General features: G+C 34.9%; 1 protein-coding gene across 6 annotated transcripts in view; it reads left to right on the top strand.

The window, feature by feature from the left end:
- The first annotated feature begins 2,996 nt into the window (after window positions 1-2,996).
- Window positions 2,997-16,631, top strand: part of LOC144957399 (uncharacterized) — a 39,799-nt gene continuing 26,164 nt past the window's right edge. For 3 of the 6 annotated variants that reach the window (XR_013642152.1, XM_078888668.1, XM_078888666.1), the window contains exons 1-6: window positions 3,178-3,304; window positions 8,795-8,931; window positions 10,171-10,294; window positions 10,721-10,825; window positions 13,417-13,465; window positions 16,303-16,490. Coding sequence is in view for 5 of the 6 variants with exons in the window: in XM_078888668.1 (XP_078744794.1) it covers window positions 8,821-8,931; window positions 10,171-10,294; window positions 10,721-10,825; window positions 13,417-13,465; window positions 16,303-16,490 (577 nt within the window). In the remaining variant the exon portion in view is untranslated. Of the gene's footprint in view, window positions 3,116-3,177; window positions 3,305-8,794; window positions 8,932-10,170; window positions 10,295-10,720; window positions 10,826-13,416; window positions 13,466-16,302; window positions 16,491-16,631 lie in introns of those variants that run through there. The other 3 variants (XM_078888670.1, XM_078888669.1, XM_078888667.1) reach the window with 2 other exon arrangements.

The following is a 16,631-nucleotide window of genomic DNA, read 5'->3' as shown; positions in this document are numbered from 1 at the left end:
AGATTTGAAGAAGATAAAGTTGTTGAAAGAAGAAAATGTTGACATCGTAAAAGAAAATTTTGCTGCGGAAACCCCCACTTTAATTGAAAATGAATTAAAAGCTGCCCATAATTTCAAAAACAATATGCGTTTTTCAGACGAATTAAAATCCTTTGCTGTTTCCTGGCAATTCTATGGTGCTTAGACTTATAATTATGTCAGAAAGTATTTGCATTTGCCTCATGCAGATACCATTCGTAGGTGGTCTGCATCCCACAATGTCTCCCCAGGCTTTATGACAGATGTTTTTAATACTTTGCAAGCTCAACTTCAAAAGGATGATTTAATGAAGGATGTTTGCCTTATGTTTGATTCGATGTCCATTCGGAAGCAAGTTGTGTTTGACCCTGCATCCCAGACGTACGCTGGCTATGTGAACCATGGTCATCTTCAAGTTGCATCACTAGACTCATTAGCTTCAGAAAGTCTTACTCTTCTCATTGTTGGACAAAAGCGATATTTTAAGCACCCTAGTGTTGTTTTTTTTTTTTCTTGTTTATAAGATCAGTGCAGCCCAGCAAGCACGGATTATTAATGATGGTATAGTTTGGCTGTCTGAGGCAGGCTTCTCTGTTCAAGGGGTTGTGTGTGATGGAACTTATATTAACCAAGCGACCGCAACTGCTATTGGATGCACTATAAGTTCAGATGTAATTGATCTTGTTTCCTCACCCATTGGATTCATCTAAAACTATTCCTTTTATTTTTTAAGTCTGTCATTTATTCAAAAATTTTGGAAATGCATTGGACGACCTGAAATGTTTGCGCCATGGACAGGAGAGAATTGATTGGTCTTATATTGTTGCATTTCACAAATTGCAGCTTGAAAGTAACTTAAACCTTACCAACAAGCTAAAAGGAAAACATATTGATTATGAGAAAAATAAAATGAAAGTTTCTCTTGCTGCCCAAACTTTAAGCTCTTCTGTTACTTCTGCCATTACGTTTCTTAGGAATGACTTGAAGTTGCCTGAATTTGCTGGAAGTGAAGCGACTTGTAAATTTATTCGTATATTTGATAAATTGTTTGATTTATACAACAACAGTATTTTCTGTACAAAAGGATTTAAAAGCCCTATTACAAAGAAAAATCTTGAGGAAAAGTTTGAATTTATTCATTTAGCAAGAAATTATAATAAATCATCTTTATGTGACATCTCTAACAACCGATGCTACAGCCAAAGAGGAAAACTGGATTTATTGGATTTTTTGGCAACACTGACATCCATAGAATTGATATCCCGGCCGGAGACTTACTACAAATATATTCTTAATTACAGGCTCTCACAAGATCGTTTGGAGACATTGTTTTCAAGGATACACGAGGAAGAGGTGGCTGGAATACTAACCCGAATGTCCTTCAATTTAAATATGCCCTCAGGTCTCCATCATCTAAAATTCTATGTCTTTTCGTAACAGTGCATATGGTTAGATCTTTGACATGAATTTTTTAATTTTTTTAAATATATATCTCGAGGCGCTAAGATGAACAATTTCTACCCATATACTTATTTATTTTGCGAATTTATCCTTAAAAATGAATAAAATAAAATAAAACATCTTATAAAGCACCCATCTTATATAGTGTAGGTTTCTTACAGACATTTATATCCTTTATCGATAAATTTACTCAATCATAATTGAAAGAGCGGTGGAACCCACAACATTTCCTTACAAACCCCAATGTCTCGATTACTAGACCATAATATTTACACGTCGACCGGTTCAAAGAATCTAATGTAATTTGAACAAAACCCTTGAGTAAACTTTGTATCTCTGAAGACAACTCGCTGAAATCATCTCACTTTACCAAGGCGCAAATGAGTACCAATTCGCTGATGAAAGTAATCTTTGACAGACTAGCGTCCTTTCAAGAGGATAATAGAGGGTCTGCATGGCTCGGTGGTAAGGTCTTTGCTTCGTAACCGAAAGGTACCAGGTTCGATCACTGCGCTGTGTGGCCTTGAGCAAGTCACCTCATCCCAGCTTAATTTGCGGCGCTGCACTGCGGCTGACGCCTGGGTTATTCCAGTCTTCCCTTGGAATAGACCCTCGAGAAAATTTTCCCCTATGGGATGAATAAAGGGAATTTTAGTTAAAAATTTTTTAAACTGTTATCTGTCTGCTCAACGCTACAGAAACATGGATATGTTCCGGGTCTATAAGCATAGGAGGCAGGATGGCCGAGTGGTTAGCACGTGGTATTCTGGACTTAGTGGTTCTTAGTTCGATTCCGACCGAAGCCAATTTGTACTTTCCTAGAGCAAGAAAATTTACTCCAATCACTCACTCCATTCAGGTGTAAAAGGTTACCTCTCAAGCTGGGATAGTAATCTGCGATAGATAGATAGATAGATAGATAGATAGATAGATAGATAGATAGATAGATAGATAGATAGATAGATAGATGAATAAGGGTGATATAAGATAAGACAGATATGCAGATAGACGTATAGATAGTTAACTTTCTCGTCCAACACCTTTTTGTAACAGATCATGTCGCACTCTTAGAATATTCGTCACTATGCTTTGCTAAGTACACATTTACAGCTGAGTCGAATTTCGTTGATTAAAATTCTGAAAATTCAGAAGAAAAAAAAACCCCATTCGAATTGGGTAATGTGTGTAAAAATGCAAAGTTTTCAGTAATTCCAAACGGACACTTATAATTGAAGGATTATAGTAATTTTAATTTATTAATTGTAAATTGTAAAGATTCCACATTGGGTTTTATACGCCCGCTGCTTTCTAATATTATTATAACCTCTTCATCGCGCTGTGGTACCATGCGAAAGCCACTTTTTCGGAACTCTTTACTGTGGAAAGTACAAATTCTCCTCCTTCCTATTTCGATGGTAATAAGGGAAAATCTGGCAACCAAAGTTTGGCCAAACTTTAGTTCGGGCAAACTTTGGTTGCCAAAGGGCAGAAACGAGGGGACTAGTTTCAACATTTGCCTACAATCGTAGAATATAGGTTCCTAAAGTCGTGAGCCTCAGAATGGGGGAAAACATAAAATAAGTGCTACCTACTATTTTGTTTTTAACTTAGATATAATTATAATGCTCCGTTGAAGGTAAATCATTTATATTGTACTCAAAAATATCATATTTTCAAAAATTATCTGGGCAATTTTGCAACTTTGGAAAATAGAAACAAAACCGAAAGTTAAAAAAACTGAAATGAATGGTGAATTGATGTCATTTATAAACTCTTCAAGAACGTTTTAAGTTCTTCATAATTCCTTTTAAATCATTTGATAAAGGTAATTTATAGAAGTTTCCTAGACATGTCTTTTATGCGTAAAAGGCATGGATTTTAATTCAAGTAAGAAATAAAACGAATAAGAGAAGGTGCGTCCTACTGTTCCGACTCGATTCGGGAGACATTCCAACTTCCGAAAGCACATCGTGTTAAGGGAAATAAACCAAATATGGGCACTGGTAAAGGAGAGAGGGGTACTACCGCAAACTCGGGGACCCAAATAATTTTGGGGGTTTGGGAGGGCGCTGTGTTTATCCCCAGACACCTGTCTGACTGGGGATAACGAAATTTCGTTATCCCCAGACACATATTTGAAACTCCGTCTATCCACATTCCAGAATATGGAATGTTTCCAGATGCACATAGAAATAAGGAAAGTTGATAAAATATCTATAAAAACATAAAATTAACCAACATTAAATCAGTTGTTACTATATATACACAATATATGTGTCGACTTCGAAGTGGGTGTCATGGCCGAATGGTTTAAGTTTAGTCGTCTGCCTTGGAAGTTTTACCAGAATCGATGTTGTGGTTTCGAATCCTGGTTCCACCACTTAAAAAAAAATAAAAAAATTCCGTCTTCTTTTTACAGAACGTTGCAAGGGATAAATGTCCCATCCATCCTCCCCCCACCTCTTTTTTTTTTGTGCGAGTCTATTCTTTTCTCCTTTTTGTTTTGCCTTTTGTTCCGTTTCTGAGCATGAATTTCTTAAAATTGTTTTTATTAAAGAAAAAATTATTTTGTTTGTTTTTCTCTCCTCTATCTGACCATTTGGTCGCTCTCTGATTATTTCTGTTTGTTTGCTTTTTAATTATTAAAAAAAAAAAAAAAGTCTATTAGGGGGTTTGGGAGGGGAGAGACTTTTAAAGAAAAAAAACTTTCCCCTCCCAAACCCCCAAAGTTATTTTTAAAAAAAGTTTTCCCCCTCCCAAAACCCCAAAATTATTTGGGTCCCTGAGTTTGCAGTAGTACCGAGAGAGGTCCCTATCTCCATCGTGGCTTGTAGTAAATAGCTATTCTTGAGTCAGGGATAGGGAGATGGAGGGGGAAAGGCATTGCATTTCAGAACTTACCAAAAAATTAAAAAGAGAGAAAATGAAAGAAGAGGAGACAGAGAGAGAGAGAGAGAGAGTCGGGGTGGGGGGAAGGGGTTGTTTTTATTTGTTGTTGACAATCTTCTTCTTTATCAAACTGACACAGTGGCACTGTGATTAGAATTAGACCGTCTAGTATTAGTAGATGGGATATTTTTTTTCTTCTTCCTCTTTCCTTCTTTCTTATTTCTTTTTTCTTTTTCTGTTTTTACAATCTTCTGCCACAGTGGTATCAGTATCTGGTTTAAGTTAGGTAAGGTTTTAAAAAAGGCTGTCGTTATTTACAGACATATCTGCCAATAAAGAAAACTGATTATTGCAGACACTGTCTGGCTATAATGAAAAGGCCAGGCTTTTAGTTATTGCCAGTGTCTGCCAATAATCAGAAGTCCAGGTTTTTGATTATGGAGTGTTTTTCGACACCTGAAACTCGGGTGTATTTTGTCACCAGATAATTCGACACCCGAATCGCGCATGTGCAGTACGTTTGACGGTACAAAACCGGGGAAATCAAATCAATCGCCGTCCTTGTCAGTTGCAGTCTATAATAGTTACCATCAGCGAGATGACTTGCTCAAGGCCACACAGCGCCGCGACAGGTGATCGTACTTGTTTTTTGCCATCCACGTTTATGAGTAATTCTCACTAATTTGTATTAACCAGACTATAAAAGTTTAAGGTTTAACATAGCTTTGTGTGTTAGTCCATTATATTTCCGGATGGCAAAGTTGTGAGCATCTTAGCCAAGCACACACTATCTATAAACGTTCAAGGTTACACATCGTTTCGTGTGTTGGTCCGTTATACTTCCGGATGGCAATGGTGTGAACTTCTTAGCCAAGCGCATATTAACTATATTGATAGATATAATATACCATTTCTACACATCAAGCTTTAGGTCATCTATTATTATGAGATGTTGCAAATAGAAGGAAGGAAATTGACGCCACTAGGCCCTTTGTTATTTACCAGCCATTTTTTATGATTAGTTCTCACTAATTTCTATCAATCAGACTAAAAACGTTCAAGGTTACACACCATCTTGTGCGTTAATTCGACTGGTGGATGTTATGAGTATTGAAGCTTTTTCGCTAAACGGACATCATTCTGTGTCGTGAGGTTGTGGAACAGTATCTGTAATTGTATACCCTTTGCTGTTTAAGTCATCTGTGTCAGAATGATATGTGACCTATAGGTAGAACGAAGTTGACGTCACTTAGGTCTTAGAGACAGCGTATGTGTGTGTGCGTGTGTGTTTGTGATAGAAAGAGAGAAAGCAAGAGAGAGAGAGAGAGAGAGAGAGAGAGAGAGAGAGAGAGAGAGAGAGAGAGAGAGAGAGAGAGAGAGAGAGAGAGAGAGAGAGAGAGAGAGAGAGAGAGAGATGGTCATGCAGTTGATGGTTTGTGTGTTTGCAAAGACGAACAATTGTAGAATTTTTGCCAACGCCCCCTTCCCCCCCGCCCCCAAAGAAAACAACAATAATTTTTACGAAAAAAATTTTCTACAGCTGGGATGCCGAATTCTTTGCTGACAATCCACACCCCAAACTCGGGTGTCTAATTATTCTGTGACAAAATACACCCGAAACTCGGGTGTCGAATGACGCTCCCTTTTGATTATTGCCAGACACGCTTGATCACGTTGTCAGAAATATTTTTTACAAAATGCCAAACTAAGCGTGAAAAATACAAAATAATCTGAAAAAATGCCAGTGGTAATTTGTGTCCCAAATCAGTTATTATCAAGTGGTATTTAACTTGAGAAGAAAGTAAATAGTGCCCAAATACCAAATCCAGCTTTTTAAACGAGCAAATGGATCAATGAAATGTAAATTTTTGTCACTTTGAACTGAAGACATGGAACTGGCAATTCTGCCTTTTTTTTTCAACCAGCAAGAAACTTGTTAATCAGCAAATCGGTTTCATTGTCCTCCAACCATTAAAAATGTCACAACCTACCAACCTGTTAAGTTTATTGATCTTCCTTTGTTTCTATAATTTGTTCATTCTAACCACAATTTTTGAAAAATTGATGATGGCCGGGGATTTGTATATTTCGCAGACGAATCCCTGTCCGGGGGGGGGGGGGGGGAGGATGGGATGGGGTGTAGACAATTTACGATTGACATGCCATTTCATTTCCACTTTGTTTAAATGTTTGTGTGAGTATGTGTGTGTGTGTGTGTGTGTGAGGGGGTGGATGGAGAGGGGGGAGGTTGTTATGTAATTAGGCCTTTGAACCTAATGGCAATTCAACAGAAGAGGGGTGTGTAGTAGACAGCTTAGCATTGATGCACATCCTTCATTATCAATTATTACATAAGACCTTTCGATCTTATTTTTGCTTTACATTTGGCTAAAAGATGTTTAAAATTTACGATTGACATGCCATTTCATTTCCACTTTGTTTAAATGTTTGTGTGTGTATGTGTGTGTGTGTGTGTGTGTGTGTGTGTGAGGGGGTGGATGGAGAGGGGGGGGGGGGGTTATGTAATTAGGCCTTTGAACCTAATGGCAATTCAACAGAAGAGGGGTGTGTAGTAGACAGCTTAGCATTGACGCACATCCTTCATTATCAATTATTACATAAGACCTTTCGATCTTATTTTTGCTTTACATTTGGCTAAAAGATGTTTAAAAGAAAGCACTGTGCTTACACATTGGAGTTTAAAATCAAAATACTATGTGGCGTTGATGAAATTAAGTTGAGCAAGACGGAGATATGTAAAAAACACAGATATGTAAAAAACACGACATCCTGAACTCAACTCTTTCAACAATTTTGATTGGAAAAACAAAGCCCCCAAAAATATGTTTAAAACACACAAAAAAAAAAACCCCAAAAAAATGAAAGAAAAAAAAACATGGTTGCCAAGACGGCATTTATTCAACAACTTTATTTAAGGGCAAACAACCCATGATACAATTAAATGAGCAATTTATAGTACCACCCTTGAAAAACATTGCAAAATGGGAACTTGCTTTAACCAAAATGTCTTTAAACCGAAATGGTTTAGAAGGTCCCCAACATTTCGGTTTAAAGTAATTCTACTGTATATAGGAACCTACTATCCATCAACTGTTTTATTGTTGGTTAATTATAAACATAAGTTTTTATTGATATTTAATGACCTTTACTTAATTCTATGTGCATTTCAAAACTTTCCTTATTCTGGAATGTGTTTAAAAGAGCGAAGTTTCAAACAAGTGTCTGTGTATAACCATCCATCGTTATTGCCAGACAATGACAATGTCTGCCAATAAAGGTCCATTCCTTACTTTTGCCAGCTTTACCTGAATGCTGTCTTTTATGTGTTTGGTGTGGCAAAGATGGTGGTAATCTTGATACAGAGTTATCCATTGTTAAAAGATTCCTATTTTTTTATGGTCTCAAATTCCTATTTTCTGACGTTCTGATTCCACTTTTGGGATATGAAGTGTTGGCTGGTCTGGGTTGGGTATTTTCACTGTACGGTGATATCTTGGAAGGCGATTTCCACTGTACGGAGATAATAGTGTGGTATGCTATTTTCAGAGCACTGTCATAATATCTTAGTAGGCTAGTTTAACAAGCTATGTTGCAGCACTTCATATAAATATAGAATATATCATCGAATAACTCAGAAATTGAAAAGTTGAAATTTCTTTCACATTTTTTTTTCATTGTTTTTGTGTATCTCGCCTCCACTTTTGTCACATTAACTGACTCAACAAAGACAATGGTCCCCATTAACGTTTCATAGCTTATTCATTTGAAGCCAAACTGCTTGTTTCTTTCATTAGTAATGATAAACAAGCTTCCCCTCTCATGTTAAAAAAAATATTTTTCACCTGAAGACGTCTTAACTGGTAGAAATGGATGACTAAATGCTGGTATAGTACAAAGAGCCAGAAGTCCGTTACTGAGTATAAGATTCAAGACAGCCACCAACCATATGACACTCACTGCACTGAATATATACATTGTCGCCATAAATTCTTAACTTTGTATTTATGCGTAAACAAAGTTATTATTATTATTATTATTATTATTATTATTATTATTAATTATTATTATTATTATTATTATTATTATTATTATTATTACTATTATTATTATTATTATTATTATTATTATTATTATTATTATTATTATTAATTATCATTATCATTATTATCATCATCATCATTATTATTATTATTATTATTATTATTATTATTATTATTATTATTATTATTATTATTATTAATTATTATTATTATTATTATTATTATATTATTTATTATTATTATTATTATTATTATTATTATTATTATTATTATTATTGTGATTACTTCATTAAATTCATCAATTTTAAGTGAGTTAAATTTGATTTTAAAAAGAAATATAATAATAATGTCTGTTTTTTTTCTAGCATATTTTTTCCAGATATCATCATCAATGTTGCCAGCAAGCACTGTTAGCGGAGATAAGCATCGCTTTTGCCCTTACGACATCACCCATGTCATTTTGGCCAAAAGTTTTGATGCTCATCTCATAAAATGTAGAGAGGTGAGTCGATCGATGACAGAGACAAGACCGGTTATTTTAAATAATTATACTTCCACATTAACTCTTTCTGTATTGTAAATGAAATGATATTCAGTTGTTGTTTTTTTTTCTTTGAAAAAGGGGTGGAAGTATTAAATTAATTTCAGGAATACATCAGTGAAGAAGAGTGGGGTCGGGGAATTATTCTTTTGAGATTATTCACTATTATGCATGTTATGCGAGTGAAATTCTGTTTGATATCCATTACATATTACCATTCCACTTTGTTTCAAAAGGTCTAAAAAACAAACATTACAAAAAAAAAAAAAACAACAAAAAACGAAACAAAATAAAACAAAACAACAACAATCTAACCAAATCTCTATAAATCAATGGTCGGCGAAATGGAACGGAAGACAGGTTATATGGTCATTTTGAGTCACTCACGTTGTCAACAAAACACTAAAGATGAATAAGAGATAGAGAACTTTGTTGTTAATTAAGACCAATAACCAGAAATCCTTATTCAACTTAACAGCACCATCTCTCATTTGTCTTTAATTAAGTGTTTCATTCATTCGAGTTTTGTTAACAAAGTGGAAACTGGAAATGTCCACACCATCTGTATTTGTTAATTGAATTGAAGCTTTCATTCAGTTTGATTATTGTTGTTTTTTTGTTTTTTTTTCGAGATTTAAGCAGCAACATTTGATTTTTATAAATATGGTTGAAATTCATGCATTTTGATTTTATGCAGATTTTTTTCTTCAAATTCTGATTTTTTAAACCAAAACTTGAGCATTTGTATAGCGCAATTTCCACTAAATGTGCTCTGAGTGCTCAAAACGCTTTACAAGGGGTTCCAAGCCAACAGCAACATGTAACGTTCAGAACGAGGCACCTGTTAGGAAATATTACAATTTTTTCCAGACAAATACTACACTGGTCATGGCCAGGTACTCATTTTACATCTGATTATGATGGGAGAATGTGAGGAAAGAACCCTTTCCAAGGACTCAACTATGCTCAGCTCAGAGCAGAATTCAAAGCCTGGACCTTCTGATCTGAAGATGAGTGTCATACCTCTGGAATACATAGCCGCACAAAAATATACATATTTATTTTTTACACAAGCAGTCTGTGGTAGGTCTGAGCATTTCTTCCTCTTGCCCATCCTATTTTCATTCATGAATCAAATCAATCGCATGCTTTAATTTATTTTAAAAAATACATTATTCATCATTTTTATCCTTGGTTCAGAACCACAAAGGACACAAAATGGCAGTTTGTCCCTTGGACCACACACATGTAGTCCCCAAACCTGAATTGAATCATCACCTCTCACAATGTGATAAGCGAAGCCTCATGGACAGAGATTTGCAAAGTAAGATGTAAATTCCTACTTTCATATTTATATTCAATATGTTTTTAATTGCAGAATCTTAGGCTTGTCAATATAAAAAAAAAATCTTTCAGAGCCATTAGGCTCACGGAGCTCTATAAGCGTCATTTATTGTTATTATTATTATTATTATTATTATTATTATTATTATTATTATTATTATTATTATTATATTATTATTATTATTATTATTATTATTGTTATTATTATTATTATTGTTATAATTGATATTATTATTATTATTATTTATTATTATTATTATATTATTATTATTATTATTATTATTATTATTATTATTATTATTTTTATTATTATTATTATTATTATTATTATTATTATTATTATTATTATTTTTTTATTATTATTATTATTATTATTATTATTTATATTATTTTTATTATTAAACAGAGAGAGCAGGTGACAATGCTCTCAAGGGTGATGTTAAAGGACCTCCTATTGTGGCTGACCATTTGGCTGGCAAGGCTCTCGATGCACCCGAGAACTGGGATGATGGTGGGTCAATTCGTGTGTTTACGTTATTTGCAAATTTTACAAATAGTTGATTGTAACTCCTGTATCACCGTAGCCATTGTTATGTTATAGCCTGACACTGAAATCCAAAAGGACTGGCAGTTGACGTCATTATTTGGTTTTTGCACCGCCTAGAAACAAGTTATTTCATTGGTTGAACTGTTGAATAAAACTCACGATTTGTTTTCTTTTGTGGCAAAAGACTGGCATTTTGACGTCATTTTTTGGTCAGTGTCAGGCCATAACTTTATGAAGGCCACGGTATGACCCGACTCCTGAAAATGACGCCCCGAAGAAAGAGGTGAAGGGCAGTTAGATTCAAATTCAATATCTCAGTTTAGGAAAAAAAAAAAAAAAAAATGCATCTGGCATGGCCTGAAGGCCTGTGTGTGCATTCTGAGTTTATCCAGGTGTTGTAGCATTAAACAAAGAGAAGCAATTGCTTGCTACTCTTGGGATGGGTGGCTGGCTAGTCTATTGCAGTACTTTTTTTCTAAATCTGAGTGTGATTACTGCTGGGTAGACTTATTGATCTGAAAAAAAAACAAACAAAACTAAACAAAACAAACAATAATCAAAAACCAAATTGATTCAACCAAGAATTTGAACATTTGTGTGTTGGCCTTCGGAAAACATCCCAAATGCCCCCTCCCCCCCCCCCCCCCCCCCCTGGGAATTTGAGTTCATTATTTTTAAAATCTGCAATCATCTCTGATCATAATGGTCTTTAAATTTTGTCAATAGCCTCACCAGTTTTGGAGGTATGGTTATATAAAAGTAGCTGGGTACAAAAACATTATTTTGAGAACACCAGCTTTCAAGTTAAAACGACATGATTAATACGCTTCAACAGTCGTAATGTCACTTCCCTCGTAATGACGCATAGTAACTTAGTAACTGGCTCTAAACTATCAGAACAATGGCGGACGCCCTTATGAAATATTTATCCGACGAGCATAAAAGTGTATCCAGGAGAGAAAAACATTATAAATATGATCATGTTTTGACTTTTATACATTCTGATCACAAGACATATGAAAAATTCTAGCCAGCATGAAGAATAAGAAGTACAGATTTTCTTTGTTTAGAACCACGATGGCGGCTGTTGCTGGGCGATGTGACATCAGACTATTGAATCCAATTGTAATCAACATAAAAAATAACAGAATCATCAACATTAATAATTTAAATAGAATTCTTCATGTGCACAACGGCTAACACTAACAGTGTTGTGGAGATAACTCCAAAAATAATACCAAACATGTCAAACTTTTATGCTTAATAATGAGTCAAATTAGATAAGAAAAGAATGGAATTTTTTGGTCAAATTTTACGCTGATTTCCGAAGCAATATCTCTTTTATTTTCAAGGATTTGCCTTAAAGAAGATTAAGGTTTTAGCTGTTTGTCAATCATTTCAACAAGTGGGAGCCTGAATTTGACGTCATGCTTAACTTTATTCTGATTAGCAAGAGAAAAAAAAAAGATGGTGAAAGTGTATTTGAAATGTAAAATGTTGATATGAATGTTGATCATCACCTTGGTAAAGATACAACTGTCTTTCTTACTCAGAATTCTTCTGTTGATCTTTTAAATTAAAAAATTTTTTCCGGACAAAGCCAACGCTGTTAACCGCCAGGTACTCATTTTACACCTGAGTATGGTGAGAGAATGTGAGTAAAGAGCCTTTTCCAAGGACTCAACTATGCGCTGAGCTAGGCTCGAACCCAGGATCTTCCGATCTGAAAGTGAGTGTCATACCACACGACCACATAGCCATATAGATGTGGTTAATTTTTTTCTTTTTTTTTTTTGTAATGGATTTAAAAAATTTATACTCCATTGTCATTGTTCGTTTTCTGAACTAAATTATATATAACACGTACCTGTTGCTTTTAAGATTCGGTAGGTAAAATCTATTTTTTTTTTTTTTTGTCTTAGTTAGATGTGATGTTTCAGAAAAAAAAAATGGCAGGTTGGGAGAGAGAGAGTTCAAGTGTGAGTTTCTCTCTCTTTACTCAAAATCTCTTTCTCTATAGGGAGAATCACTCCTTACTTAAAAGAATAAGAAGAGAAAGTAAAGACTGAGATGCCAAGGCATCCATGGCAGTTCAGACCCCAGAGTATTGGCTGTCTTGCTCAAAGGGGAGAGAGAGAGGTTGGGGGGAGGGGTGGGGGGGGGGGGGAATGTCGACAGCAGGGTGCAGCAGACCTGAGTCTCCTTAATGGAAGTGCAAAGTCGAGTGACCAGTACGACTGTAAAAGATTCTAACTGGGCAAATTCAATTTACTAATGATTAGCTGGGTATAATTTTGATCCTTTTGAAAGTACTTCTCATTATTATTATTACTACTACTGCCACCACCACCTCAACGACTACCATTACTACTACTACTACTACTACTACTACTACTACTACTACTACTACTACTACTACTACTACTACAACAACTACTACTACGACTACTGCTATTAAATTATTAAATTATTATAACACTATAACTCATTCACTCATTTTTCTTTTTTTTCTTTTCCTTATTTCATTTTTTTTTTTTTTGATTTGTCCTATCTAGCTCCAGTTAGATCGGCTCCCACACCTGCTCTTTTTAATGAGAGAATTAAGTAAGTTTTCTTTTAAATATCTGAACAATTGTGTATGAAAGGTGCCGGACAAAGTATTTTTCTTTCTTGCTTTGGGCAAGGTGGCATAGTGCTTAACCCTCTCCTTACCATCTACAGCAAAATCGTCACATTTGTCATGACACAATGTACATTTTTTTATTCAGATTTATATTGTACTTCACAATGATCTTTGTTTAATGAATAAGAACATAAAGTTGTTTTGTAGATTGCTTTTTTTTTAGCTTTTTTTTTATATAGCGCAATATCCACTCAATGTGCTCAAAGCGCTTTACAAGGGGTCCCTGACCATCAGCAACACGTAACATGTAGAACGAGACATGACGCCTGTCAGGCGATATTACAAGATATTACAAAATAGAGAGGTTGTTTGAGTTTTAAAATTCCATTTTCTGCTGGGTAACCGTGCTATTTTGAAAATACTGAAAATGATCGGTAAGGAGAGAGTTAAGGCATTGCACTGTGATCTGGAAGGTCCTGGGTTCGAGCCCCGCTTCAGGCACTTACATTTTTTTTTTCCTTGGGCAAGATTATTAACCCCCAATTTAGCTCACTTGGACAACATGGGTGATTCCTGTTGACATCGGATATCCTGTTTGATGGATTATCTATATTCCTCCGTCAAATGCCTAGGTGATGGTATCTTATGGTGTCATGGCGGAAGGGCGACATTTTTTTTTTGTCTGGCACCGTTCAAACATACGTCAGATCTTTATTTTACACCGGTGCCTCCTCCCTAGTTTCTTAAGTTGTCTTTTATTTGGAAGGAATTATAAAGTACCTGAAGGATACAGACCTAATATATATACCAATTTAATAATAATAATAATAATAATAATAATAATAATAATAATAATAATAATAATAAGCATATTTCTATAGCGTCTTTCGTCGAAACCTCAAAGCGCTTGGGTTGCATTTCAATTTTTGACTAAAATTACAATATTTTTGAATTAAAAAATCTGAATCATAAAAATAAAATCTAAATTTGGCCAATTAATGATTGCTCCGTGATCTCTTCTTGATATGCTTGTCAAGCTAATGACATGGATGTCTTAATCTTAAGTTTTCAGATTTTTTAAGGGCAGCAATTGACGATTCATCTTTTTTTATTATGCATTAACCAATCACAATATTTCCTGCCATTTACCTTGTTCCATCACTTTGACTATTTATATCCAGTCAACGAAAAGGTCTGAGTCTGAGCTATCCTTAGCACGGATGCCAAACGCACAAATAGCTCAGACCCTGTGAGTATTTCTCACTATATTTTGACACACCGATGAAGGAATTGCATCTCAACACCTTACAACAGTATGCTTTTTTTTTCTTTTTCAAATAATCTATGTTAAAATTGTGAGTAATGCTCAGGATCTGGAGGCTGTTTGCTTAGGGAGATGGCTATGTTTTTGTGGTTCATGGTCATCAATTGATTGTTGATTTCAGGGACAAAACAATTTTATTTTAAATTTTCGAGCATAAATAAAACCACTTTAATGTTTATTTCACTAGTTTTAATAAAATGTATGAAAGCTGATGTAAGTTTTAAAGGTGTATGCACAATGTGTTTTGTGTTGATTAAATAACTCGGAACTCATACTATAAAATAATAGTAAAAAAGACTGTTTTAAAGTTAAGAGAATTTCTCATTTTTAAATTATGTCAGATTGAACTTGAACAATTTCACCAAGGACAAAGTCGTCACTGAACCTGGCATTATTAAAGAAACACGACAGTCAGCATAAAATTCATGTTTATTTACCCTTATATTTAAAACAAGTGAACGAATTAAACTATACTGTTTTTTCAGGAGAGAGATTCATATCCATAGGCTTCACAATGTCGTAAAAATAAATATTAAGGTAAAAGTAAATAAATAGAAATTGTAAAAAAGTCTAATTTCTCGAGTCTGATTTCATTATGAATCACTCACTTTGTCAAAATTTGGAAGCTGAGAATAAATAATTTTGCCTAAGGGAGAACCAAAAAAAAATTTAAAAAATGAAATGCCTTGAAAGGGGTGGGAACCCCTAACTCGCCCCATCCCGGTTACAGTTACTCGTGCTGAAATATTGGGCGACATCGCCTTCTCTGTCAAGCTATTTAGCCTTTATGACTAATCTCTTCTGGTGTAGGGAACACACAAATGTGACCCCCCGTCTCAAAACGGTATTATGTCGGGATGGACCAGATGCTTAAAAGTCAAATTATAATTAAACTGGTCGAAAATATGAAACGTTGGTATTTAGCACAGTAAAATATTATATTCCTTCTCCTCTATGAAGCATATAAACTCAACTTAAGTATGATATTTCTGGCTACAGATTCCATTTTCAGCATCTTAATCATTCCGACTTAATACCGTTTTGAGACAAGGGGTCACAAATGTGTATTTGGTACACTGGTGTAGGGAAAACACAGTTGGTATCAGTACACTGGAGTGGGTAATACACAGTTCTTTTTTTTTCTTCTCATCATTAAACGGGCGACCTCGCCTTCTCGGTCAAGCCATTTAGCCTTTGTACCTAATCTATTTTGGTGTAGGGAACACGCGTGTGTATTTGGTACACTGGTGTAGGGAAAACACAGTTCCTTTTTTGTTTCTCGCATTATTAAACTCACTAGGCCAAAGGTGTTAGTGTTGGCAGAGCTTATTATTATTAACTTTTCTTGAAAAAAAAAAAAAAAAATGAAACAAAGGAACCAGAACAAAATAAAACCCAAACAAACTAATATACCATCAAATGTAGGATCTTGCTCTTTCCAAGTTAATGGTTATTTGAATTAGAAAATTCATGCATTATTTATATTCCACACAGAAACACTCCTACAGATTCGTATGGTATTATTCCTGGTGGGGGTTATGTTGTGCCACAAGCTTCAGACGAGCCCAGGATCCGAAAAATTCCAAACAAGCCAGCCAAGGCAGCGTTACTGTCCAATCCTGCAGCCAATCAGATCAGGCCAAACCAAAATCAAGTCTATGAGTATTCTATAGGCAGTATGCGTAAGTGGAGCTGTAACTATGTAAATAAATATATGAATTGATGCTGTGCTGTGGTCAAATGTTTACTGCAAAAATCTCCACAAAAAGTAACAAATGAACACAAATTGAAATACTCTAGGTCCATTCCACACAAAAATGGAA

This window comes from Berghia stephanieae, chromosome 11 (assembly GCF_034508935.2).
Source record: "Berghia stephanieae isolate SIO BIC M18660-M18661 chromosome 11, UCSD_Bste_1.3, whole genome shotgun sequence".
NCBI classification, from domain to species: Eukaryota; Metazoa; Mollusca; class Gastropoda; order Nudibranchia; family Aeolidiidae; genus Berghia; species Berghia stephanieae.
Note: the sequence above shows the minus strand (reverse complement) of the source record. Positions and strands in the feature narration are given on the sequence as shown.